This window comes from Chiloscyllium plagiosum, unplaced genomic scaffold (assembly GCF_037043375.1).
Source record: "Chiloscyllium plagiosum isolate Xiang-an unplaced genomic scaffold, Cpla_swu_hap1 HiC_scaffold_10, whole genome shotgun sequence".
Taxonomy (NCBI): Eukaryota; Metazoa; Chordata; class Chondrichthyes; order Orectolobiformes; family Hemiscylliidae; genus Chiloscyllium; species Chiloscyllium plagiosum.
The window spans coordinates 1,804,426-1,831,637 of record NW_028270148.1 but is presented as its reverse complement, the minus strand read 5'-3'; the positions used below and the strand labels follow the sequence as shown (position 1 = coordinate 1,831,637).

Here is a 27,212-nt window from a genome sequence, read left to right as displayed (position 1 = left end):
CTCAGTGGTTAGCACTGCTGCCTCACAGCACCAGGGACCTGGGTTTGATTCCAGCCTTGGGCAGCTGACTATGTGGAGTTTGCACGTTCTCTCCGTGTCTACATGGGTTTCATCTGGATGCTCCGGTTTCCTCCCACAAGCCAAAGATTTGCAGGTTCGTTGAATTGGCCATGCTAAATTGCCCATAGTGTTCAGGGTGGGTGCATTAGTCAGGGGTAAAGGGTGAGCAATAGGGTAGGGGAATTGGTCTGGATGGATTACTCTTTGGAGGGCCAGTGTGGACTTGTTGGACCCAATGGCCTGTTTCCACACTGTAGGGATTCTATAGTCCATGATGTCACCATGCTGCCACTGCTGGAGCAAATGTCACCAGCCTTCGGTGCCAATTCACCTCCACCAATGCCCTCAACACTATCAGTTCCTATTGGACCTTGCCAATGCAGATCTCACTGATGCTGCTGGGTACCACACCAGCCCAAGCTCAACTCTGCTTTGGGTCCATTGCTGATGCTGCCAGCTCTCATACTGGGCCCAAACTCACCTCCACCACCTCCATGAACCTGTGCTGGAAGCAGACAGCAGTAATAACCCAAACTCACTTCCATAATAGCAGCTAAGAGTCAATGCTAGGACCACCTTGACAATGCAGAAGCTGCTGGGGAACCAAGCTCACATCTAATACCACTGCCATGAGTCCGTATTACTGAGCCTACTCAAGTCTGCATCGCAAGGCCCACTCAGAACTGCTAAAGCCTTCACCATGACCAAGCTCATCACCAAGAGGTAAGTAAACTAAAATAGCAGAGAGAAAAGAAAACAAGAGGAGAGAGAAAAAAAGGAAAGAAACGAAAAGAAAAGCAGAAGGTGTGACCCCCACCTTCACCACAGTATCATTGATACAGACAAGGGTGTGTCCTCTACTCTGCTTCCTGAAACTAAGAACCAGCAGCTTTGTTTGGCTGACATTGAGGGAGAGATTGTTGTATTTACACCATTCAAGTAAGCTCTTTCCTGTACTCTACCTTGTTGTTATTTGAGATCTGGTTCACTATGGTGGTGTCATCAGCAAATTTGTATATGGAGTTTGAGCTGAATTTGGTGAGTGTAAAATGAGTACAGTAAGGGGCTGAGTACACAGCCTTGCAGGGCATTAGTGTTGAGGATTATTGTGGAAGAGATGTTGTCACCCATCATTACTGATTGCAGTCTGTGGGTCAGGAAATCCAGGATCCAGTTGCAGCGGCGGGGGAGGGAGGGGGGTGGGGGAGCTCAATCTGAGGTCTCAGAGTTTGGAGATGAGTTTTGTTGGAACTGTGGTGTTGAAGGTGGAGCTAAAATTAATAAATAGGAGCCAATAATAGAAGACAGAGAGTTGGGATAAAGGAGGCATTTTCAGGATAACAACCTGTAACTAGTGCCACAGGGATCAATGCAGGGGCCACAGTTATTTACAATATATATTATTGACTTGAATGTGGAAAATGAAAGTACTATACCCAAGTTTGCAGATGACATAACAATAGGTTGAAAAGAAAGTGGTGAAGGTGACACAAAGAGTCTGCAGAGGGATAAAGACAGGTTGAGCAAGTGGACAAAAACCTGGCAGATGGAATATAATATGGGGAAATGTGAGGTTATGCAGTTTGGCAGGAAGAAGAGAGGAGTTGAATATTATTTAAATAGAGAAAATAAAACTGCAGAAAACTACAGAAATGAAGGATTTGAGAGTCCTCGTCCATGCATCAAAAAAGCTGGTATTCAACTTCAGCGGGTAATAGGAAAGGAAAAAGGAATTTTGGCCTTGGTTTCAAAAGGAACAGGTTATAAAAGTAGGCAGAGTTTTAAAAATTATAAAAGATACTAGTCAGACCACAGCTGGAATACTATGAACATTCTTGTGCCCCTTCTGTAAGGAAAGATCTACCAGCATTGGAGGCAGTCCAGAGAAGATACACAAGGCTGATACCCAGATTTGAGGCACTGACTCATGAAGAAAAGTTGGGAAAATTGGGCCTATACTCATTCAAGTTTAGAGGATCAAGAGAAGACCTTAATTAAACAAAAAAAAATCCACAGTGGTCTTGGCAGGGAAGATGAAGAAAGGTTGTGTCCCCTTGTATTAATAGTCGAGGACCAGAGGGTGTAACCTCAGAGTGATGGTTTACCATTTAAGACAGAGATGAAAAGGAATTTCTTTTCTCAGAAGTTGGAAAGTCTGTGGAATTCTTTACCACATAGGGCTTTGAAGATTAATTTGTTAAGTATAATCAAGGCTAAGGTAGCCAGCTTTCTAATCAGTAAGGGAATCAAGGGTGATTATGAAAAGGCTGGAAAGTGAGTTGAGGGTTATCAGATCAGCCCTGATCTCACTGAATGGTGGAGAGGACTCAATGGGCCAAGTGTTACTTCTGCTCCAATGTCATAAGGTCTTATACCTTTGCTCCTATAATTCAAGTCATTGATGTAAATTGTAAAAGGTTAAGGCTCTGGCACAGACCTCTGCAAGACTCTTCATCCTGCCTCTCAGAAAGAGACCCTCTTATACATTCTCTTTGTTATGCATACTCCCTGAAGAGCTTTTATTTTCTGAGATAATCTTTGATGTGGCACCTTTTCAAATACCTTAAGAATCATTTTTAACATCTCGGAAACTGTCAAACTTTGCCTGGAACTCAATGACTGACCCCCTGCAGCTCCATAAGATGGAGAATTCCAAAGATTCACCACCCTTTCACCAGTGAAGAGGTTCCTCCTCAACACCGTCCGCAATTACTTACCTTTTATTCTGAGACTGTGATCCTGATTCTAGAATACCCCAAGCAAATCAGTTTGAATGAGTTTACCTCTTCTACTTCTAACCTCTTCTTTGGAGGTCCAACCTTTATAGGACAAAATGGAGTTACAGGCAAAAACCCTCAGAACATTTAAAATTTACTTGAATTGTGTACTTGAAGTGCTGAAACTTTCTGGGCACAGATCAAATGCTGGAAGGTAGGATTGATTGCTTGACTGTTTCTCAACTGACAAAAACATTAAGGACCAAATGGGTACATTCCATGTCATACAGGTCTGCGATTTTGATGTGGCATAACGGGAATGTGAGAAAGATCATTTTACGCCCTAAGTGGTAATAACTTGGCACCTACCAAATTGGTGAGATGGAGAATAACACTAATTTCAAAAGGAAATCAAATGGTACCTTCAGGAAATAAACTTGCAGGGCAGAGGAATGGGATTGGACTGCTTACATAGTCCTTATGTGCTCCACTTGGAGGTATGGACAAAGTAGTGCTATGGAGCACAGCAGGTCAGGCAGCATCCGAGGAGCAGGAAAATTAATGTTTCGGGCAAAACCCTTCATCGGGAATCCTGATGAAGGGCTTTTGCCTGCGACATCGATTTTCCTGTTCCTCGGATGCTGCCTGACCTGCTGTGCTTTTCCAGCACCACCCTAGTCTAGACTCTGATCTCCAGCATCTGCAGTCCTCATTTTCGCCTCTTTCAGTGCTATAGCCACTCTATACAGTACATAGATGCTATGATTATGACACAGGGACAAGTAACCCTGCCATTGAGTGTGGGTAGGCTACAAAGTTGTGGAAGGAAGGGAATCGGGATCAATCCCTTGCCAATCCTCATTTCATTCACATCTGTGCCATTGGACTTTAATTTAGGGTTAGAAAGACAAGCTCAGGGGCAAGGATCCAACTTTGATGTATTTTAATTCATTAGTGGGATGTGGGCAATACTGGCTGGGCCAGCATTTCCTGCCCATCCCTACTTGCCCTTGGAAGATGGTGGTGAGCTGCTCTCTTGAACCACTGCAGTCCATATCATGTAGGTGCACCCACAGTGCTATTTGGAAGTAAGTTCCATAGACCCATAGACCACAATCAGTAAGAATAGGTGACAACACCTCCTCCACCCTAATCCTCAACACCAGAGCCCCGCAAGGCTGCATACTCAGCCCCCCCCCACTGTACTCCTTATACACTGTATAGCAAAGCTCTGCCCCAACTCCATTTAAACATTTACTGATGACACCATCATTGTAGGGAGGATCTCACACAATGATGAAATAGAATACAGGAAAGAAATAGAGAGTTTAGCAGCATGATGCAAAGGCAATAATCTCTCCACCAGCATCAACAAAACGAAGGAGTTGGTTATTGACTTGAGGAAGTGGAGTGGAGGGCACATTCCTGTTTGCATAATGGTACTGAGCTGGAGATATTCATGAGTGTCAAGTTCTTCTGAGTGACAATCACTGACAATCTATCCTAGTCCACCCATGTCGATGTAATGGTCATGAAAGTACAACAAATTCTTTGCTTCCTCTTGAGGTTAAGGAAACTTCGCATGTCCAAAAGGACTATAACTGTCTTAGTTTTAACAGAGTTGTGAATGAAGATAAGGGAGGCCCACAGGCTATGGTGCCAAACTAGAGCAGGGCCAATTTTGGGACCATTAGGATCTAGCAGAGGTCGATGGGTGAGTTTCTTAAAAGGAAAAGGAGTGACTAGCAAATGGGAGTCTTTTAATAGTGTGATATCAAGAGTGCAGGGACAGTATGTCCCTATTGGCTGAAGGTTAAAAACTGGCAGGTTTCGGGATCCCTGGATGACAAGGGCTATTGAGGCTCTGGTCAGGAAAAAGAAGACGGCATACATTGGGTTTAAGCTATCGCTCTCAAGTGAATCCCCAGATGACTACAAAAACTGTAGAAGCACACTTCAGAGTGAAATCAGAAAAGCAAAAAGAGGGGATGTGCTGGACCTGGCAGATCATGTTAAAGATCATCCCAAGAGGTTCTACAGCTGTATTAAGAGTAAAAGAGTGGATAGGGAGAGAATTGGTCCCCTTAAAGACCAGCATGACCATCTATGTGTGGAGCCAAAGGAGGTGGGGGAGATTTTTAATAAATGTTTCTCCTCAGTGATTACTAAGGAGAGAATCATGGAGGCTAAGGAAATAAGAGAAACAATTAGGGATGTTTTGGGACACATACATGTTACCAGAGGGAAAGTGTTTGCAGCCTTAACAACGCATTAAAGTGGATAAAGCCCTGGGCCTGATCAAATCCATCCTTGGACATTGTCAGAAGCTGGGGAAGAAATTGCAGAGGCTCTTGCGAGGATTTTTGCTTCGTCTTTAGCCTCTGGTGAGGTTCTGGAAAACTGGAGGGTGGCTAATGTTGTTCTACTTTTAAGAAAGGTAGCAAAAACAAGCCAGGGAGTTACAGGCCAGTGAGCCTGACATCAGTGGTAGGCAAGTTGTTGCAAAGGAAACTGAGCGACAGGATCAACCAATATTTGGATAGTCAAGACCTGATTAGGGATAGCCAGCATGGATTTTGTGTGCGGGAAGTCATGCCTGATAAATCTTTTAGAGTTTTTTGAAGAGACAACCAAGAGGACGGTGACATCTTGCAAAATGTCCAGATTACAGAGGAGGAAGTGCTGGATGTCTTGAAACGGGTAAAGGTGGATAAATCCCCAGGACCTGATCAGGTGTACCTGAGAACTCTGTGGGAAGCTAGAGAAGTGATTGCTGGGTCTCTTGCTGAGATATTTGTATCATGGATAGTCACAAGTGAGGTGCTGGAAGACTGGAGTTTGGCAAACATGGTGCCACTGTTTAAGAAGGGTGGTAAAGACAAGTCAGGGAACTATAGACCAGTGAGCCTGACCTCGGTGGTGGGCAAGTTGTTGGAGAGAATCCTGAGGGACAGGATGTACATCTATTTGGAAAGGCAAGGACTGATTCGGGATAGTCAACATGGCTTTGTGTGTAGGAAATCATGTCTCACAAACTTGATTGAGTTTTTTGAAGAACTAACAAAGAAGATTGATGAGGGCAGAGCAGTGGATGTGATCTATATGGAATTCAGCAAGGCGTTCGACAAGGTTCCCCATGGGAAACTGATTAGCAAGGTGAGATCTCATGGAATACAGGGAGAACTAGCCATTTGGATACAGAACTGGCTCAAAGGTAGAAGACAGAGGGTGGTGGTGGAGGGTTATTTTTCATACTGGAGGCCTGTGACCAGTGGAGTGCCACAAGGATCAGTGCTGGGCCCTCTACCTTTTGTCATTTACATAAATGATTTGGATGTGAGCATAAGAGGTACAGTTAGTAAGTTTGCAGATTACACCAAAATTGGAGATGTAGTGGACAGCGAAGAGGGTTACCTCAGATTACAACAGGATCTGGACCAGATGGGCCAATGGGCTGAGAAGTGGCAGATGGAGTTTAATTCAGATAAATGCAAGGTGCTGCATTTTGGGAAAGCAAATCTTAGCAGGACTTATACACTTAATGGTAAGGTCCTAGGGAGTGTTGCTGAACAAAGAGACCTTGGAGTGCAGATTCATAGCTCCTTGAAAGTGGAGTCACAGGTCGATAGGATAGTGAAGAAGGCGTTTGGTATGTTTTCCTTTATTGGTCAGAGTATTGAGTACAGGAATTGGGAAGTCATGTTGTGGCTGTACAGGACATTGGTTAGGCCAGTGTTGGAATATTGTGTGCAATTCTGGTCTCCTCCCTATCGGAATGATGTTGTGAAACTTGAAAGGGTTCAGAAAAGACTTACAAGGATGTTGCCAGGGTTGGAGGATCTGAGCTACAGGGAGAGGCTGAACAGACTGGGGCTGTTTTCCCTGGAGGGTCAGAGGCTGTGAGGTGACCTTATAGAGGTTTACAAAATTATGAGGGGCATAGATACGATAAATAGACTAAGTCTTTTTCCTGGAGTCGGGGAGTCCAGAACTAGAGACCATAGGTTTAGGGTGAGAGGGGAAAGATATAAAGGAGACCTAAGGGGCAACATTTTCACGCAGAGGGTGGTACATGTATGGAATGAGCTGCCAGAGGATGTGGTGGAGGCTGGTACAATTGCAGCATTTAAGAGGCATTTGGATTGGTATATGAATAGGAAGGGATTGGAGGGATATGGGCTGGGTGCTGGCAGGTGGGATTAGATTGGGTTGGGATATCTGGTCGGCATGGACAGGTTGGACCAAAGGGTCTGTTTCCATGCTGTACATCTCTATGACTCTGACTCTAGGACAGGTGAGTGGAAAGCAATGGATATTGTCTGTATAGACTTTAGTAAGGCCTTTGATAAAGTCCCATATCACAGGCTAATCGTGAAGGTTAGGTCGCATGGAATCCAGGCAGAGCTAGCTAATTAGATTCAAAATTGGCTTGATGGTAGGAAGCAAAGGATGATGGTTGAAGGTTGTTTCTTGGACTGGAGCCCAGTTACTAGCGCTGTGCCACAAGGAAGGTGCTGGGACCTTTGTTATTTGTTATTTTCATACATAATCTGGATGTGGATGTACAAGGCATAATTAGTAAGTTTCTAGATTAGAATTGCGCTGGAAAAGCACAGCAGGTCAGGCAGCATCTGACGAGCAGGAAAATCAACATTTTGGGCAAAAGCCCTTCATCAAGAAGGATTAGTAAGTTTGCAGATGATTCATAATTAGGAGGTATCGATAGCGAGGAAAGTTATCAAAAATTCCAGAGGGATCTTGATCAGATAGGGAAGTGGGCTGAGGGTTGGTAAAAGCAATTCAATACAGACAAGTGTAAGGTGTTGCATTTTGGAAAATCAAAGAGGAGAAAGTGAGGTCTGCAGATGCTGGAGATCAAAATTGAAACTTTATTGCTGGAACAGCACAGCAGGTCAGGCAGCATCCAGGGAACAGGAGATTCGACGTTTCGGGCACAGGCCCTTCTTCAGGAATGAGCAGAGAGTGTTCAGCAGGAGAAGATAAAAGGTAGGGAGGAGGGACTTGGAGGAGGGGCGTTGGAAATGTGATAGGTGGAAAGAGGTCAAGGTGAGGGTGATAGGTCGGAGTAGGATGGAGGCGGAGAGGTCAAGAAGAAGACTGCAGGTCAGGAAGGCGGTGCCGGGCTGGAGGGATTCGGCTGAGACAAGGTGGGGGGAGGGGGGATGAAGAAACTGGTGAAGTCCAAGTTCATCCCCTGCGGTTGGAGGGTTCCCAGTCGGAAGATAAGACGCTCCTCCTCCGACCATCGCGTTGTTGTGGTTTGGCGGTGGAAACTTCCATATCCGCCACAGATTCACCTGCACCTCCACCCACATCATCTACTGCATCCGCTGCAGCCGGTGTGGCCTCCTCTATATTGGGGAGACAGGCCGCCTACTTGCGGAGCGATTCAGAGAGCACCTCTGGGCCACCCGGACGAACCAACCCAACCAACCTGTGGCACAGCATTTCAACTCCCCCTCCCACTCCACCGAGGATATGCAGGTCATTGGACTCATCCACCGCCAAACCACAACAACGCGACGGTCGGAGGAGGAGCGTCTTATCTTCCGACTGGGAACCCTCCAACCACAGGGGATGAACTTGGACTTCACCAGTTTCTTCATCCCCCCTCCCCCCACCTTGTCTCAGCCGAATCCCTCCAGCCCGGCACCGCCTTCCTGACCTGCAGTCTTCTTCTTGACCTCTCCGCCTCCATCCTACTCCGACCTATCACCCTCACCTTGACCTCTTTCCACCTATCACATTTCCAACGCCCCTCCTCCAAGTCCCTCCTCCCTACCTTTTATCTTCTCCTGCTGAACACTCTCTGCTCATTCCTGAAGAAGGGCCTGTGCCCGAAACGTCGAATCTCCTGTTCCCTGGATGCTGCCTGACCTGCTGTGCTGTTCCAGCAATAAAGTTTCAACTTTTGGAAAATCAAGCCAAATGAGGAGTGTTGTAGAACAGAGGGACTGAGGAATACACATACACAGTTCGTTAAGAGCAGAGTCTGAGATAGACAAAGTTGTGAAGAATGCTAGCCTTCATCAGTCGAGGCATTGAGTACAAGGATTGCTACAGCTGCTTAGGTCATTAGTGAGGCCACACTTAGAGTATTCTGTACAGTTTCAGTCACCTTGTTATGGGAAAGACATAGTTAAACTGGAAAATGTGATAATGCTGCTCCTTCAACAAGGTTATGTTGTCCTTGTTTTATTCCAAAAGGAGTTGTAAAAGGCAGAGGTGCTGATATGGCTACCAGAGACTGCCTAAGTCAACAATAAGGGAATGCCTTTAGGTTTTTTTAGAACAGTTACACAACGAAAGGGGAGTGGTCAATTCTCCCAGTTCTGGGATTTTTTTAGTTTGGTGGGGACAGAGGATCCATGCTTCAGCAAATGATCCCTGGCAGATCCTCTCTCTCTCACATCACTCCTGTGAGAACCTGGGCTTGAATTTACCTTTTTTTTGCCAAGGGGTGTGTTTATGGGGATGTTGCAAGAAATTGGAATAGCATCATTAAGTTGCAAAAGAGTGTGTTGGGTTCTCGGACGGGTTAAGTTAGGCGGGTTAAGTTAGGCATGTTAAGTTAGGCAGGTTAAGTTATTCTATACTCTGTTCTCTTTTGTTTGTGTTTCATTCAGTGGTCTGTAAATAAATTCTGTTTGTTTAAATCTGAGTGGTTTGACCAGCTGCATCACTCCTGGAATAACCATCCTGCCTAATAGAACTAAAAAAGGTCAGGTCTGGGTGACCTTCTGGAAACATTTTGAGGGGGCCTGGCCTCAAGTTGCCAGGACTCGGAGGCTTGAGTTATAGGGAGAGGATGGCCAGGAGAGGACTTTATTCCTTGGAATATAGGAGAATGATGGGTCACCTTATTGACGTATATAAAATTGTGAGGGGCATTTTGTTTTTTTCCAGGGATGGGGAATTGAAAACTAGAGGGCATAGGTTTAATGTGAGAGGGGAAAGGTTTAAGGATCTGAGGGGCAACGTCTTCATGTAGAGAGTGGTGCATCATTACTATCAGGGGATGGAAAGGGAACCGGCAGGCAGTGCAGGGATCCCCTGTGGCCTTTCCCCTCAATAACAAGTATAGTGTTTGAATACTGGTGGAGGGAGCAACTTACCAGGGGTAAGCCATGGGGTACAGGTCTCTGGCACAGAGTCTGTCCCTGTTGCTCGGAAGGGAAAGGTGGAGATGAGCAGAGCATTAGCCATTGGGGACTCCATTGTTAGGGGGACAGATAGGAGGTTCTGGGGGAACGAGAGAGACTCACGGTTGGTGTGTTGCCTCCCAGGTGCCAGGGTTCATGATGTCTTGAATCGTGCTTTCGGGATCCTTGAGGGGGAGGGAGAGCAGCCCCAAGTCATGGTCCACATAAGCATCAACGACATAGATAGGAAAAGGGATGGGGATTTAAGGCAGAAATTCAGGGAACTAGGATGGAAGTTTAGAGCTAGAACAAACAGAGTTGTTATCTCTGGTTTGTTGCCCATGCCACTTGCTATTGAGGCAAGGAATAGGGAGAGAGAGAGGAGTTGAACACGTGGCTACAGGGATGGTGCACGAGGGAGGGTTTCAGATACCTAGATAATTGCAACTTATTCAGGGGTATGTGGGACCTCTAAAAACAGAATGGTCTTCACCTGAACCAGACAGGTACCAATCTCCTGCAGGGGGAAAATTTGCTAATGCTCTTTGGGAGGGTTTAAACTTATTCAGCAGGGGAATAGGAACCTGAATTGTAGTTCCAGTGTCCAGGAGGTTGAGAGCAGTGAGGTCAGAAATATGGTTTCATGGTCACAAACGTTCACTGGCAAGCAGGAAGGTGGTTTGAAGTGTGTCTACTTCAACACCAGGAGCATCCGGAATAAGGTGGGTGACCTTGCAGCATGGGTTGGTACCTGGGACTCTGATGTTGTGGCCATTTTGGAGACATGGTTAGAGTAGGGACAGGAATGGTTGGTGCAGGTTCTGGAAATCAGATATTTCAGTAAGAACAGAGAATATGGTAAAAAAGGGGGAGGTGTGGCATTGTTAGTCAAGGACAGCATTACTGTGGCAGAAAGGATGTTTGAGGACTCATCTACTGAGGTAGTATGGACTGAGGTTAGAAACAGGAAAGGACTGGTCACCCTGTTGGGAATTTTCTATTGGCCTCCGAGTAGTTCCAGAGATGTAGAGGAAAGGATAGCAAAGATGATTCTGGATAGGAGCAAGAATAACTGGGTAGTTGTTATGGGGGCTTTAACTTTCCAAATATTGACTGGAAATAGATTAGATTCCCTACAGTATGGAAACAGGCCCTTCGGCCCAACAAATCCACACCAACCCTCCAAAGAGTAACCTTTCCCGACCCATTCCCCTACCTTATATTTACCCCTAGCTAATGCACCTAACACTATGGACAATTTAACATGGCCAATTCACCTGACCTGTGAGAGGAAACCCACGCAGACACAGGGAGAATGCGCAAACTCCACACAGACAGTCGCCCGAGGTGGGAATCGAACCTGGGTCCCTGGGACTGTGAGGAAGCAGTGCTAACCACCGAACCACCATGCTGCCCCAAAACTATAGTTCGAGTACTTTAGATGGATCAGTTTTTGTCCAATGTGTGCAGGATGGTTTTCTGACACAGTATATAGACAGGCCAACAAGGAGTGAAGCCACATTGGATTTGGTACTGGGGAATGAACCTGGCCAAGTGTTAGATTTGGAGGTAGGTGAGCACTTTGGTGATAGCGACTACAATTCAGTTATGTTTACTTTAGCAATGGAAAGGGATAGGTATATACTGCAGAGCAAGAGTTACAGCTGGGGGAAAAGCAATGATGATGCGATTAGGCAAGATTTAGGATGCATAGGATGGAGAAGGAAACTGCAGGGGATGGGCACAATTGAAATGTGGAGCTTATTCAAGGAACAGCTACTGCGTGTGCTTGATTAGTATGTACCTGTCAGGCAGGATGGAAGTGGTCGTGCGAGGGAACTCTAAAGAAGCTGTATCTCTTGTCAAGAGGAAGGAGAAGGCTTATGTTAGGATGGGATGTGAAAGCTCAGTTAGGGCACTTGAGAGTTACAAGTTAGCCAGGCAGGACCTAAAGAGAGAGCTAATAAGAGTCAGGAGGGACATGAGAAGTCATTGGCAGAGAGGATCAAAGAAAACCCTAAAGCTTTCTATAGGTATGTCAGGAATAAAATAATGACTAGACAAAGATTAGGGCCAATCAAGGACAGCAATGGGAAGTTGTGTGTGGAGTCTGTGGAGATAGGGGAAGCGTTAAATGAATATTTTTCATCAGTATTTATACTGGAAAAAGACAATGCTGTCTAGGAGAATACTGAGATACAGGCTACTAGACGCGATGGGATTGAGGTTCATAAGGAGGAGGTGTTAGCAATTCTGGAAAGTGTGAAAATAGTAATTCCCCTGGGCCAGATGGGATTTATCCTAGGATTCTCTGGGAAGCCATGGAGGAGATTACAGAGTCTTTGGCTTTGATCTTTATGTTGCCATTGTCTACAAGAATAGTGCCAGAAGACTGGAGGATAGCAAATGTTGTTGTCTTGTTCAAGAAGGGGAGTAGAGACAGTCCTGGAAATTATAGACCAGTGAGCCTTACTTCAGTTGTGGGTAAAGTGTTGGAAAAGGTGATAAGAGATAGGATTTATAGTCATCCAGAGAAAAATAAGTTGGTTATAGGTAGTCAACACGGTTTTGTGAAGGGTAGGTCGTGCCTCACAAACCTTATTGAGTTCTTTGAGAAGGTGACTAAACAGGTGGATGAAGGTCAAGCGATTAATGTGGTGTATATGGATTTCAGTAAGGCATTTGATAACGTTCCCCACGGTAGGCTATTGCACAAAATATGGACGCACGGGATTGAGGGTGGTGTAGCAGTTTGAATCAGAAATTGGCTAGCTGATAGAAGACAGAGGGTGGTAGTTGATGGGAAATGTTCATCCTGGAGTTCAGCTAGTGGTGTACTGCAAGGATCTATTTTAGGGCCACTGCTGTTTGTCATTTTTATAAATGACCGAGATGAGAGGGTAGGAGGATGAGTTAGTAAATTTGTGGGTGACACTAGGGTCGATGGAGTTGTGGATAGTGCTGAAGGATGTTGCAGGTTACAGAGAGACGTAGATAAGCTGCAGAGCTGGGCTGAGAGGTGGCAAATGGAGTTTAATGTGGAAAAGTGTGAGATGATTCACTTTGTAAGGAGCAACAAGAATAGTGTACTGGGCTAATGGTAAGAATTGTAGTATAAATGAGCAGAGAGATCTCGGTGTCCAGGTACATAGATCCTTGAAAGTTGTCACCCAGGTTGATAGGGTTGTTAAGAAGGCATATGTTGTGCTAACACTTATTGGTAGAGGGATTGAGTTTCGGAACCATGAGATCATGCTGCAGCTGTACAAGACACTGGTGCAGCCACATTTGGAGTATTGCGTACAGTTCTGGTCACTACATTATAGGAAGGATGTGGAAGCTTTCGCAAAGATTCAGAGGAGATTAACTAGGATATTGCCTGGTATGGAGGGAAGGTCTTATGAGGAAAGGCTGAGGGACTTGAGGCTGTTTTCGTTAGAGAGAAGAAGGTTGAGAGGGGACTTAATTGAGACATATCAGAAAATCAGAGGGTTAGACAGCATGGACAGTGAGAGCCTTTTTCCTCAGATGGTGATGGTTAGCACAAGGGGACATAGCTTCAAACTGAGGAGTTATAGATATAGGACAGATGTCAGAGGTGGTTTACTCAGAGAGTAATAAGTGTGTGGAACACTCTGGCTGCAACAATAATAGACTTGCCAACTTTAAGGACATTTAAATGGTCATTGGATAGACATATGGATGAAAACGGAATAGTGTAGGTTAGATGGGCTTCAGATTGGTTCCACATTCCAGTGCACCATCAAGCGTCAAAGGGCCTATACTGCACTGTCATGTTCTATGTTCAATGTTCTGTGTTCTATGTATGGAATGGTCTGCCAGAGGAAATGTTTGAGGCAGGTACAATAGCAACATTTTTTTAAAAATTTGGATCGGTACATGGCTGGGAAAGGGTTTAGTGGGATATGGCCAAAATGCAACAACGGGAAGTAACTGAGTGGATACAATGGTCAGCATGGACCAGTTTGGGCCGAAAGACCAGTTTCCATGCTATAATAATCTATGGTTCTATGACTCTTACCAATTTTTATAGATACACCATAGAAAGCATCCTATCCTAACGCATTATAGCTTGGTTTGGAAAGTTAGGGCGGCATGGTGGTACAGTGGTTAGCACTGCTGCCTCACAGCTCCAGAGACCCGGGTTCAATTCCCGACTCAGGCGACTGACTGTGTAGAGTTTGCACATTCTCCCCGTGTCTGCGTGGGTTTCCTCCAGGTGCTCTGGTTTCCTCCCACAGTCCAAAGATGTGCACGTCAGGTGAATTGGTCATGCTAAATTGCCCGTAGTGTTAGGTAAAGGGGTAAATGTACGGGAATGGGTGGGTTACGCTTCGGTGGGTCGGTGTGGACTTGTTGGGCCGAAGGGCCTGTTTCCACACTGTAAGTAATCTAATCTAATCTACTGCAAGAAACTACAGAGTTGTGAACACAGCCCAGTGCATCATGCATACCAACCTTCCATCAGCTTGCTTTTTCTCCATGGAGGCTGCCTGACCCACTGTGATCTCCAGCACGTTTGTACAGGTTCCAGCATCTGCAGTAATTTGCTCCTACATTGTGTTTAATGAACTGCCATGTCTCTTTGAGGAGTACCCACCCTGAAGAAGCTTTGCTCTTCTGTCTGATAGGAATTCTGATTGTCTGTCCCTTCCACACTTCATGTCAGCTCTGATGAAGAGTCATCTTGACTGGAAACGTTAGCTTGTTTTCTCTCCATGGAAGCTGCCTGACCCGCTGTGATCTCCAGCATTTTTTATACCTAGAATATTACCTAGCTCTTTGGATTAATAGTCTGGTGATAATATTGCGAGGCCACCACCCTAACCACAATAAATGGGTGAGGCCATTAAGTGATTTCCACATGATGATCGTGTTAAATTCATGCTGTTGCCAATGAAAGGGTCAATGCAGGTCAACAAACTCAAGGGTGAAAGGTAAGTGGTTATATTTAGATACTTGTTTAGAGACAAAAAAAGGTGCAGATGCAGAAATCCAAAGTAAACAAGTAGGAAGCTGGAAGAAGACAGCGAGCCAGGCAGCATCAGGAGGTGGAGAAGTCGACATTCCTGAATAAGGGTTATACCTGAAACATCGATTTCTCCACCTCTTGATGCTGCCTTATTTGCTGTGTTCTTTCAGCCTCCTGCTTGTCTACTTTAGATATTTGGCAGCAGAATTTTAAATGGGCAGAATGTGTGAGTTGAAAACTTGCATGAGGATTTCCACTATAGATGAGCTGGTAATGGGCAATGTTTTTATGATGAAGACAATAAGTAGCCCAGAGCTCAGCTGGATGTTAAATAGAACTGAAAGGTGCTAAACAATGTTGTTCAGTCAGTGACCAGAATAATACTCAGGGATGACTGAACCAAGTTTGGTCAGGAATGAAGACAATGGTTTCAGTTTCTTCAATGGTAATTGCAGTGAGTGATTGTGTGAGTATTTTAGTTGGATTCTTGCTTACCATCACTTTTGGAGTTGAAAACAGCTTCTTGCACTTGCTTTGGTCCCAGCAATCCCCCAGCTGGCCAGATGTCAGAGTCCACGACATGCTGAACATCACCAGGATACTTCTCCATGTTGACTGCTGCATGATAGTCAGGTCTCAGGATCAGAAATTCTTTCCAGAAAGAAAACAGAAAACTACATTAGACAGAAACCCTTCCCCAGTACACTGTGCCTCATGCTACAGACCCATCCTGTCTATTGTGTTCAGTTCTGCTCAGCCACTGAAAGAGACTTAACTATGATGGGCAGATCTGAGGGAATCCCTGAAAGTCAGAGTCTGAGTTATGGGAAATGGCAGTTAGCTCATTTGGCTAAGAGTTAACTGAAGAATGACTCTTACTACATAGATCCAATCCCTGTCCTGACTGAGGTAAGGGCCTATATTTTGGGGGCTATATTCTTGCCATATCCCACTGCGACATAACAGCATGAACTACGTGATGTAACCCTGTGTAAATGGCAACGGCAGAGAAAGCCCTATCCTGATCAACTACACGCTACCCAAGTGGAGCCTTCTTGCCTCTGGAATAATTTGAAAGCGGTCCACATCCTTCATCCACTTTGATTAGATGCTATCCATAGCTTTAAAATCCCTGACAGCTTAGATATTCCCCACAGCGATGGCCAGAGAAAGAGAGTGGGGCTTTTCGCTCTGGGAGATGACCACATGAAGGTAAATATGATGGTTAAAATTCCAATTTAATGTGGATATTGATTTAAGTAAAAATAAATGGCAGAAAAAGACTAATCGAAGAGGAATAAACCGCCAGATAGAGTGAATGCAGATGCTGTAGAATCTTTGAAATACATCTTTGGTTTCTCTAGTTGGGGTGAGGTGCCAGGGTCTGTGGATGGATTAATGGCCTTTCTGGCCTGTAATTATCATGATCTCATCTATCTCTAGCTTTCCTTTTCTCTCTCTCTCTTTCTCTAACTCTCCATGTTTCTCTCTGTCCAGCTCTCCTAGTTTCTCTCTGTCTCTTCCCTTGTCTTCTGCTCCATCTCTCCTTGTTTTACTCTGCATGAGCTCTCCATGTCTTTCTCACTCTCTCTCCAGTTCTCTGAAACTCTCTCAAGTCACAATCTCCCTTTCTCCAGCTTTCTCACCCTCTTTGCATCTCTCCTTGTCCTGCTCTCTGCCTCTCTTTGCATGACCCCTCAATGTCTCTCTCTGTCTCTCTCTCTCGTTCTTGCTCTCTCTCTCTCTTTCTTTCTCCCTGTCTCTCTCTCTCCCTTGACTCTCAATCTCCCTTTCTCCAGCTTGCACACTCCAACTATCTGTGTCTCTCTGGATATTTCTCCCCAGCTTCCCTTCACTTTCTCTCTCTCTGCAGCTCTGCATGTCTCTCTCTGTCCAGTTCCTTTAATTTTTCTCTATGTATCCCTTTGTCTTTTTCTCCCTCTCTGCAGCACTCCTTGTCCTTCTCTCTGTCTCTTTTTACATGAGCTCTCCATGTCTCTCTCTCGCTCTCCACACTCAATCTCTTTTTCTCCAATTCGATCTCTTCAGCTATTCTTATCTTTCTGGATATCTCTCTCCATTAAAATAGAAACAAAGAAGATAGGAGCAGGAGTAGGACATTTGGCTCCTTGAGCCTGCTCCACCATTCACTATGATGCAAGATGATCATTGAAGCTCAATCACCACAAGTGCCACATCTACCTCCTTCTTAAAAACGCTAAATATTTTGGTGTCAACCACTTTCTCTGGCAATGAATTCCACTCTCTGAGTGAAGAAATTTCTCCTCTCAGTCCTGAAAGTTTTTCCCATTCTCCTTAAATGATGACCACTGGTTCTGGATTCACTAACATCAGGAACATCCTTCCTGCATGTAACCTGTCCATAATATTTATAAAATATACGTAGGTGATTTAGATGAGGGAACTAAATGTGTTATCTCCAAGTTTGCAAATGATACAAAGCGAGGTGGGAGGATGCTGAGATGTTGCAGTGTGATTGGACAGGCTGGGGGAGTGGCCTAAATTCAGGATAATGTTGACAAATGTGAGGTTATCCACTTTAAAAGCAAAAAAGGAAGACTGGTTTACATCTGAATGGTGATAGATTGAGAAAGGGAGAAGTGCAATGAGACAAAGAACAAAGAACTCAGAGCAAAGCACAATACAGCACAGGAACAGGCCCTTTGGCCCTCCAAGCCTGCAGTGACACATTTTGCCCTCCCATACTAAAACTACCTTCACTTACAGGATCCGTATCCCTCTATTCCCTTCCTATTGGTGTATTCCAGGTGCTTCTTGAATGCTACTAATGTGTCTGCTTCCACCATCTCCCCTGGCAGTATGCCATACCTATCCTTCATTCTTGTAGAAACGTGCTGCTCCTGAACCTTTATCAACTACCTTGTGAAATATTCCCACATGTCTAATGCGGATTTACTCTCAAACAATTGACTCCAATTAAAAATCTCCAGTTCCTACTTAATATGGTTGTAGCTTGCCTTCCTCCAATTTAACACCTTATCCCAAGGACTGCTGTTATCCTCATCCATGAGTATCTTAAAGCCAACTGTATTATGGTCACTACTCTCAAAATGCTCCCCACTGGAACTTCACTCACCTGGCCGGGCTCATTTCCCAAAACCCCTTCCCTTGCTGGACAGTTTATATACTGGAAGAAAGTGGGGACTGCAGATGCTGGAGATCAGAATTGAAAAATGTGGTGCTGGAAAAGCGCAGCAGGTCAGACAGCATCCATATGTTTACATACTGTGTCAAGAAACCCTCCTGAATGGTTGTTACAAATTCTGCCCCATTCCAAACCCCTAGCACAAAGTGAATCCCAGTCAATAAGTGGGAAGTTAATATCATCCACCACAATAATCTTGCTGTTTTTACATCTTTCCAAAATCTGTCTGCATATTCTCTCCTCTATCCTCCCCTGGCTGTTTAGAAGCCTGTAGTATACCCCAGTATTATAATTTTACCTTTCCTATTCCATATTGTCTCACTGCACGGGTCCTCTGATATATCCTCTGTCAGTATAGCTGCGAGATAATCCTTTACCAGTAATGCAACTCTCCAACTCCCTTTTACATCCCTTTCTATCACATCTGAGACATTTAAATCCCGGAGGATTCAGCTGCCAGTCCTGTACCTCTTTCAGAATCTGCACACCCACTGCCTTTCCTGTTTGAGTTCAACTATGTCTGGACATCAAACTGCATCTGCGAAAAATGAATAAACAGCAAAATTCCCAGCTGACCTTGGAGGAACCTGTGTGGGAGAGCTCACAGCACAGGAACAGATAAGTGCATTGTTTTTAAATGTAACCTTACTGTAAATCTACAATAGCGAATAGAGTGGGTTCTTTTTTGATTATATTTTTATTGAGATATGTCTCTTGATTAAATTTTTAAAATAACCTATAGAGGTTTGTAAAATCATGAGGGGGCAAGGTCTTTTCCCTCGGGTGGGGGAGTCCAAAACTAGAGGACAAAGAGTTAGGGTGAGAGGGGAAAGATTTAAAAGGGACCTAAGGGGCAACTTTTTCACACAGAGGGTGGTGCGTGTATGGAATGAGCTCCCAGAGGAAGTGGTGGAGGCTGGTACAATTACAATAACTAAAAGGCAGCTGGATGGGTATATGAATAGGAAGGGTTTAGAGGGATATGGGCCGGGTGCTGGCAAATGGGACTAGATTAGATTAGGATATCTGGTCGGCATGGTCGAGTTGGACTGAAGGGTCTATTTCTGTGCTGCACATCTCTATGACTCTAAGTCTCCTTAATCACAATAATATCATAGTTTCAAGTACTAACCAAACTCTAAGTTCATCTATGTTGCCTATTATACATTTCACATTGAAATACATGTTTTTCAGACACCTCCCCTGCTGTTTTCAGCAGCATTTCCTGCCTGTTCTTGTTCTTAGCTGAAAATGTGTTGCTGGAACTGCGCAGCAGGTCAGGCAGCATCCAAGGAGCAGGAGAATCGACGTTTCGGGCATTAGCCCTTCTTCAGGAATGAGGAACGTGTGTCCAGCAGGCTAAGATAAAAGGTAGGGAGGAGGGACTTGGGGGAGGGGCGTTGGAAATGCGATAGGTGGAACAAGGTCAAGGTGAGGGTGATATGCCGGAGTGGGGATGGGGGCGGAGAGGTCAGGAAGAAGATTGCAGGTTAGGAAGGCGGTGCTGAGTTCGAGGGATTTGACTGAGACAAGGTGGGGGGAGGGGAAATGAGGAAACTGGAGAGCTCTGAGTTCATCCCTTCTGGTTGGAGAGTTCCTAGGCGGAAGATGAGGTGCTCTTCCTCCAACCGTCGTGTTGTTGTGGTCTGACGATGGAGGAGTCCAAAGACGTGCATATCCTTGGTGGAGTGGGAGGGGGAGTTGAAGTGTTGAGCCACAGGGTGGTTGGGTTGGTTGGTCCGGGTGTCCCAGAGGTGTTCTCTGAAACGCTCCGCAAGTAGGCGGCCTGTCTCCCCAATATAGAGGAGGCCACATCGGGTGCAGCGGATGCAATAGATGATGTGTGTGGAGGTTGCACACATATCCGCCACAAATTCACCTGCACCTCCACACACATCATCTATTGCATCTGCTGCACCCGATGTGGCCTCCTCTATATTGGGGAGACAGGCCGCCTACTTGCGGAGCGTTTCAGAGAACACCTCTGGGACACCCGGACCAACCAACCCAACCACCCTGTGGCTCAACACTTCAACTCCCCTTCCCACTCCACCGAGGACATGCAGGTCCTTGGACTCCTCCATCGCCAGACCATAGCAACACGACGGTTGGAGGAAGAGCGCCTCATCTTCCGCCTAGGAACCCTCCAACCACAAGGGATGAACTCGGATTTCACAAGTTTCCTCATTTCCCCTCCCCCCACCTTGTCTCAGTCAAATCCCTCGAACTCAGCACCGCCTTCCTAACCTGCAATCTTCTTCCTGACCTCTCCGCCCCCACCCCACTCCGGCCTATCACCCTCACCTTGACCTCTTTCCACCTATCGCATTTCCAACGCCCCTCCCCCAAGTCCCTCCTCCCTACCTTTTATCTTAGCCTGCTGGACACACTTTCCTCATTCCTGAAGAAGGGCTTATGCCCAAAACGTCGATTCTCCTGCTCCTTGGATGCTGCCTGACCTGCTGCGCTTTTCCAGCAACACATTTTCAGCTCTGATCTCCAGCATCTGCAGACCTCACTTTGTTCTTGTTCTTAGTAATGTTTGCCTTGGTTTCTACCTCTGCATCTACCACTCTACTGCTCTGGTTCCCATTCCCCCTGCCACACTAGTTTAAACCCTCCCCAACCACTCTACCAAGTACCCCATCAAGGTTATCAGTCCCAGTCCTGCCCAGGTGTGACCTGTCCCAGTCCTGCCCAGGTGTAACCTGTCCCAGTCCTGCCCAGGTGTGACCTGTCCCAGTCCTGCCCAGGTGTAACCTGTCCCAGTCCTGCCCAGGTGTGACCTGTCCCAGTCCTGCCCAGGTGTAACCTGTCCCAGTCCTGCCCAGGTGTGACCTGTCCCAGTCCTGCCCAGGTGTGACCTGTCCCAGTCCTGCCCAGGTGTAACCTGTCCCAGTCCTGCCCAGGTGTGACCTGTCCCAGTCCTGCCCAGGTGTGACCTGTCCCAGTCCTGCCCAGGTGTAACCTGTCCCAGTCCTGCCCAGGTGTGACCTGTCCCAGTCCTGCCCAGGTGTGACCTGTCCCAGTCCTGCCCAGGTGTAACCTGTCCCAGTCCTGCCCAGGTGTGACCTGTCCCAGTCCTGCCCAGGTGTGACCTGTCCCAGTCCTGGCCAGATGTGACCTGTCCCAGTCCTGCCCAGGTGTGACCTGTCCCAGTCCTGCCCAGGTGTGACCTGTCCCAGTCCTGCCCAGGTGTAACCTGTCCCAGTCCTGCCCAGGTGTGACCTGTCCCAGTCCTGCCCAGGTGTGACCTGTCCCAGTCCTGCCCAGGTGTGACCTGTCCCAGTCCTGCCCAGGTGTGACCTGTCCCAGTCCTGCCCAGGTGTGACCTGTCCCAGTCCTGCCCAGGTGTAACCTGTCCCAGTCCTGCCCAGGTGTGACCTGTCCCAGTCCTGCCCAGGTGTGACCTGTCCCAGTCCTGCCCAGGTGTAGAGGTCCCATCTCCCCCAGAACCGGTTCAATGTGCCACATACCTGAAACCCTCCCCTCACACCATTGTTTCAGCCACATGTTCATCCTATATATATTGCTGATTCTCCTCTGACTAGCTTGTGGCAGAAATCCTGAGATAACAACATTTGAGGCCCACATTTCAAGGGTTTCATCCTTTTAGGATCTCATCCTTTTTAACCAATGTCGTTAGTACCAACATGTACCACGATCGCTGGTTGTTCAAACTCCCCCTTCAGAATGTCTCGCGACTGCCCCAAGACATCCAGGACCTGAGCACAAGGGAGGCAACACACCATCCTGGACTCGTTTGCAGACACAGAAATGACTATCCACTTCCCTTATGATTGAATCCCCTACAACTATACCATGTGCATACTGATTTCACCCTCACCCTGCAGTAGAGCCATCCATGGTGCAAGAGTTTGCCTGTTACTGTTATCCCCGAGATGCCATTCCCCTCGACAGTAACCAAAATGGTATGTGTGTTTTGCAGGGAAATAACCACAGGAGATTCCTGTACTGCCTGCGTAGCCCTCCTGCTCTGCCTGGTGATCACCCATTCCCTTCCTGCGGAGTCTGAGTCTGCGGTATGACCACCTCACTATCTGCAATACTCTCCACCTCAGAAATGTTGCTCAATGACCTCAGACGCTGCTCCACCTCCGAAACCCGGGCGTCTAGGAACTGCAACTGAATGCACATCTTATACACATGCAACTCCTCGGCCCAGTTAATGTGCCCAGCTTCCCATGTACAGACAGACAAGCAGACTATGGTTTGGGGGTCTCCTAATATGTCTTACCCCTTAATTCTAATTAATCGGTAAAACATTAAATATATTTAAAAATAATCTGGACAGCAGTCTGTGGGGTGTGGAGTGTGGGAGAGACTGGACAGTAGAGTTTAGATTAGATTAGATTAGATTACAGTGTGGAAACAGGCCCTTCGGCCCAACAAGTCCACACCGACCCGCCGAAGCGTAACCCACCCATACCCCTACATTTACCCCTTACCTAACACTACGGGCAATTTAGCATGGCCAATTCACCTGACCTGCGATGTGGGGTGTAGGAGAGACTGGACAGCAGGGTGTGGGGTGTGGGAGAGACTGGACAGCAGGGTGTGGGGTGTAGAGAGACTGGACAGCAGGGTGTGGGGTGTGGGGTGTAGGAGAGACTGGACAGCAGGGTCTGGGGTGTGGGAGTGACTGGACAGCAGGGTGTGGGGTGTGGGAGTGACTGGACAGCAGGGTCTGGGGTGTGGGAGTGACTGGACAGCAGGGTGTGGGGTGTAGGAGTGACTGGACAGCAGGGTCTGGGGTGTGGGAGTGACTGGACAGCAGGGTGTGGGGTGTAGGAGTGACTGGACAGCAGGGTCTGGGGTGTGGGAGTGACTGGACAGCAGGGTGTGGGGTGTAGGAGAGACTGGACAGCAGGGTGTGGGGTGTAGGAGTGACTGGACAGCAGGGTCTGGGGTGTGGGAGTGACTGGACAGCAGGGTGTGGGGTGTAGGAGAGACTGGACAGCAGGGTGTGGGGTGTAGGAGAGACTGGACAGCAGGGTGTGGGGTGTGGGAGTGACTGGACAGCAGGGTGTGGGGTGTAGGAGTGACTGGACAGCAGGGTGTGGGGTGTAGGAGTGACTGGACAGCAGGGTGTGGGGTGTGGGAGTGACTGGACAGCAGGGTCTGGGGTGTGGGAGTGACTGGACAGCAGGGTGTGGGGTGTAGGAGAGACTGGACAGCAGGGTGTGGGGTCTGGGAGTGACTGGACAGCAGGGTGTGGGGTGTGGGAGTGACTGGACAGCAGGGTCTGGGGTGTGGGAGTGACTGGACAGCAGGGTGTGGGGTGTGGGAGTGACTGGACAGCAGGGTGTGGGGTGTGGGAGTGACTGGACAGCAGGGTGTGGGGTGTAGGAGTGACTGGACAGCAGGGTGTGGGGTGTGGGAGTGACTGGACAGCAGGGTGTGGGGTGTGGGAGTGACTGGACAGCAGGGTGTGGGGTGTGGGAGTGACTGGACAGCAGGGTCTGGGGTGTGGGAGTGACTGGACAGCAGGGTGTGGGGTGTAGGAGAGACTGGACAGCAGGGTCTGGGGTGTGGGAGTGACTGGACAGCAGGGTGTGGGGTGTGGGAGTGACTGGACAGCAGGGTCTGGGGTGTGGGAGTGACTGGACAGCAGGGTGTGGGGTGTGGGAGTGACTGGACAGCAGGGTCTGGGGTGTAGGAGAGACTGGACAGGAGGGTGTGGGGTGTGGGAGAGACTGGACAGCAGGGTGTGGGGTGTGGGAGTGACTGGACAGCAGGGTCTGGGGTGTGGGAGTGACTGGACAGCAGGGTCTGGGGTGTGGGAGTGACTGGACAGCAGGGTCTGGGGTGTGGGAGTGACTGGACAGCAGGGTGTGGGGTGTGGGAGTGACTGGACAGCAGGGTGTGGGGTGTAGGAGTGACTGGACAGCAGGGTCTGGGGTGTGGGAGTGACTGGACAGCAGGGTGTGGGGTGTAGGAGAGACTGCACAGGAGGCTGGGACAGTGCTGCAGTATTGGTGAGATAAGTCAGTACAGGAATATCTGGATGATCTTACAAATGTCCAGGACTTATGCAATAAATGCTGATACATAAGAGACCTGTAAGAATTTCAGAGTATTTAAGCTAGTCACTATTAAACAAGTAACCAATTTCTTTCCCCATTATGAATAAATACATGGTCAGTCCCGATTCTCTTACCTGTTCTGGTTGTGAAGAGACTTCTAGCGGAAGCTCTGTCCCTTTATCTGCTTCAACTGCAACTCTCTGCCTTTTTATACCATTCTTCCTATTTGTACTTCAAAGAAACGCGTCATCACGATTAAATCAACCTTTTCAAGGACAATAATTGTAGGAAATCTGAAACAGCTAGCACTCCAAAGGAATCAGAGCTTTTAACAGACGTTGCATGTGTAAACAGAACCTTTTCCACTGGTTACACAGTGCAGGGGATTAGCACCTCTCCACACAGGAAATTTCACAGCATCCTCTCAAAACCTAACACTTTTCAAAAACTTCATTGGTCACTGATGACACCGTTTTTAATTTACAAACCTTTCCTCTCAATGAAACGCTGATTTTAAGCTTCAGTGTGCATTTACACAGAAACGTTTCAACAGATCAACATCAAATTAGCTGGACAATTACAGGCGGTGTCAACACAAGATCACATCTCCTGTCTTTTTGTCTGTGATTTTCTCCGGTGACAGCGCAACAGGCCACCTGTCCTCTTCACTTACTGGAACTAAATTGTTTTCCATCTCACAATAATCTATAAAGGTCAGAAAACAACATACACTGAACCAGGAACAAAGGCTGGACTAGGGTAGTGGGAGAACAAAGCTATGTGACCAGTGACAGAGGTGTTCAGGTGGTTCTGGGACCAGAGAGACTGGGGGAAACAGGATGATGTGGCGAAAGGGGAATGTGGGACCAGGTTGATGGGGTGTTGTAGATTAGGGGCTCTGCAATTAGGGTGACTGGGGGAACAGGATGACATGAGGAATAGAAGACTGTTGGACCAGGGTGAAGGAGGGATCTCGAGTCTCTGAGATTTGTGTGACTGTGGAATATGGGGCTTTGGGATCAGAGTGACTGGGAAACATTGGGCTGTGATATCCTCTATCTGATAGGGACAAAAGAGAACACAGAAGTTAGCCAATGAATTGTTTCAGGGGCTTTACTCTGCCCTTTCCTGCTAACCCTCAGTGTACGAGGATGAAAAATCTGTGTGAGGTGTCTGTCCTCGGTCCACTCAGAAGATTCAGGTCAGTGATCTAGAACCGACTCACTTGCTTACTTTATACCACATTGAGGGCTTGCTGTAAAATGGAGTGCTTAATATTGATTTGGAACATCTTCCCTTCCTTAAAGAACTTTCTCCTTAAAACCTGGGAGTGGGCACAAGCTGGGATTTAGGCAGAAGAGATACATTTGGAGTCAGAGTTAGCCCACCGATGGGAACAAACCTGGCAGATCCACCTGAGTACTACAAGGCTACCTCTGTGAGTCTTCAATTAGAGTGTAAGTGCATGACTGTCTGGCTGTTTAGCAGAAAGGCACTCAAGCCTCCTGTATACTGGATTCAATCAATCTTCCTTTTCTCGAATCTCATTTCATTAAATATAACACTGAACTGAAAACACTGAGAACTTTGAGAAATGAGTCAGGTAGATGCTGAATGGATGTTGTCCATCAGCAGAGGAAACAATCCATGAGTCTAATTTCCTTTTTAAGATACTCTAAGAGCTGCCCCATCTGTGTGTGCCTTGCACCTAATGTCGATAAAAAGACAAGAGCCTTTTAAGAGCTTTTTAATAATACTCTATAAAATGGGCAAGTTGAGGAACGCATTAAGATGAAACTGTACACATCTGGGGCTCAAGCTCACTCGATTCCAGTCAGAGCCATTAGAGCTGTGTGGGTGAATGCAGAAGTGTACATAATGACCTCCATAATGCTGGAGGATAGGAGAAGATGGGTCCCCCTGACAAAGCCTGACAGTGACATGAGTGAGTGTCAGCCTCTGGTGGCCCGGTTAATCACTTGCACACAACTATCACCAAACAGCAGGAATCTGGATGACCATTAAAACATTTACAACTATATAGTTTCCAAATACATGGTTGAACCTTTGTTGAACAGTTGAAAATTATAATCTAATCAAGCAAAGTCAACATGGCTTTGTGAAAGGGAAATTGTGTCTGACTAATTTATTGGAGTTTTCAAGGAAATTTCAATCGGTAACGATAAGGCCATAAGATGGAGGAGCAGCATTAGGCTATTCAGCCCATCGGGATTGTTCCAGCATTCACTTATGGCTAATATGTTGCTCCATTTCATTCTCTTGCCTACACCCTGTAACCTTTGATCCCCTTACAAATCAAAAACTGATCTATCTCTGTCGTAAAGTTACTCAATAACTTGGCCTGCACAGCCTTCTGCAGCAATGTGTTATGCAGATTCACCATCTGGCTGTAAGAAATTCCTCCTCATCTCAGTTCAAACGCCATCCCTTCACTCTGAGGCTGTGCCCTTGCCCTGGTCACTCCTCCGAGTGGAAACATCTGTCTGCTCCATACAGGCCCCTCAGTATTCTGTAAGTTATAATGAGATTCAGCATTATGAAGGTCATTATGTACACTTCTGCATTCATACTTTGAAACTTCAGTGAGTACAGACTGAGGTCCTCAACCACCCCTTTTTTATTCATTTGTGGGATGTGGGTGTCACTAGCTGGGCCAGAATTTATTGCCTGTCCCTAGTTGCCCTTGAGAAGGTGATGGTGAGCTGCCTTCTGAACTGCAGCAGTCTACCTGCTGTGGATTGACCCACAATGCTCTAAGGGAGGGAATTCCAGGATTTTATCAGCAACAGTGAAGGAATGGTGATTGTTTTCCAAGTAAGGATGGTGACTGTCTTTGAGGGGATCTTTGAGTGGAGTTCCCATGTATCTGCTGCCCTGGTCCTTCAAGATGGAAGTGGTCATGTGTTTGGAAGGTGCTGTCTGAGGATCTTTGGTGAATTTCTGCAGTGCATCTAGTAGATGGTACACACTGCTGCTACTGAGCATCGGTGGTGGAGGGAGGGGATGTTTGTGGATGTGGTGCCA

At 46.8% G+C, this 27,212-nt stretch overlaps 1 protein-coding gene across 1 annotated transcript in view; it reads right to left on the bottom strand.

Annotated features, from left to right (window-relative positions):
• The window catches only part of pomca (proopiomelanocortin a), a 39,754-nt gene extending 15,437 nt beyond the window's left edge, over nt 1-24,317 (bottom strand). Inside the window, exons 1-2 of the mRNA XM_043695221.2 lie at nt 24,302-24,317; nt 15,429-15,584 (exon numbers count right to left, since the gene is read on the bottom strand). Coding sequence (XP_043551156.1) covers nt 15,429-15,557 — 129 coding nt within the window. The 5' untranslated portion in view covers nt 15,558-15,584; nt 24,302-24,317. The remainder of the gene's footprint in view (nt 1-15,428; nt 15,585-24,301) is intronic.
• Between the last annotated feature and the right edge of the window lie 2,895 nt (nt 24,318-27,212).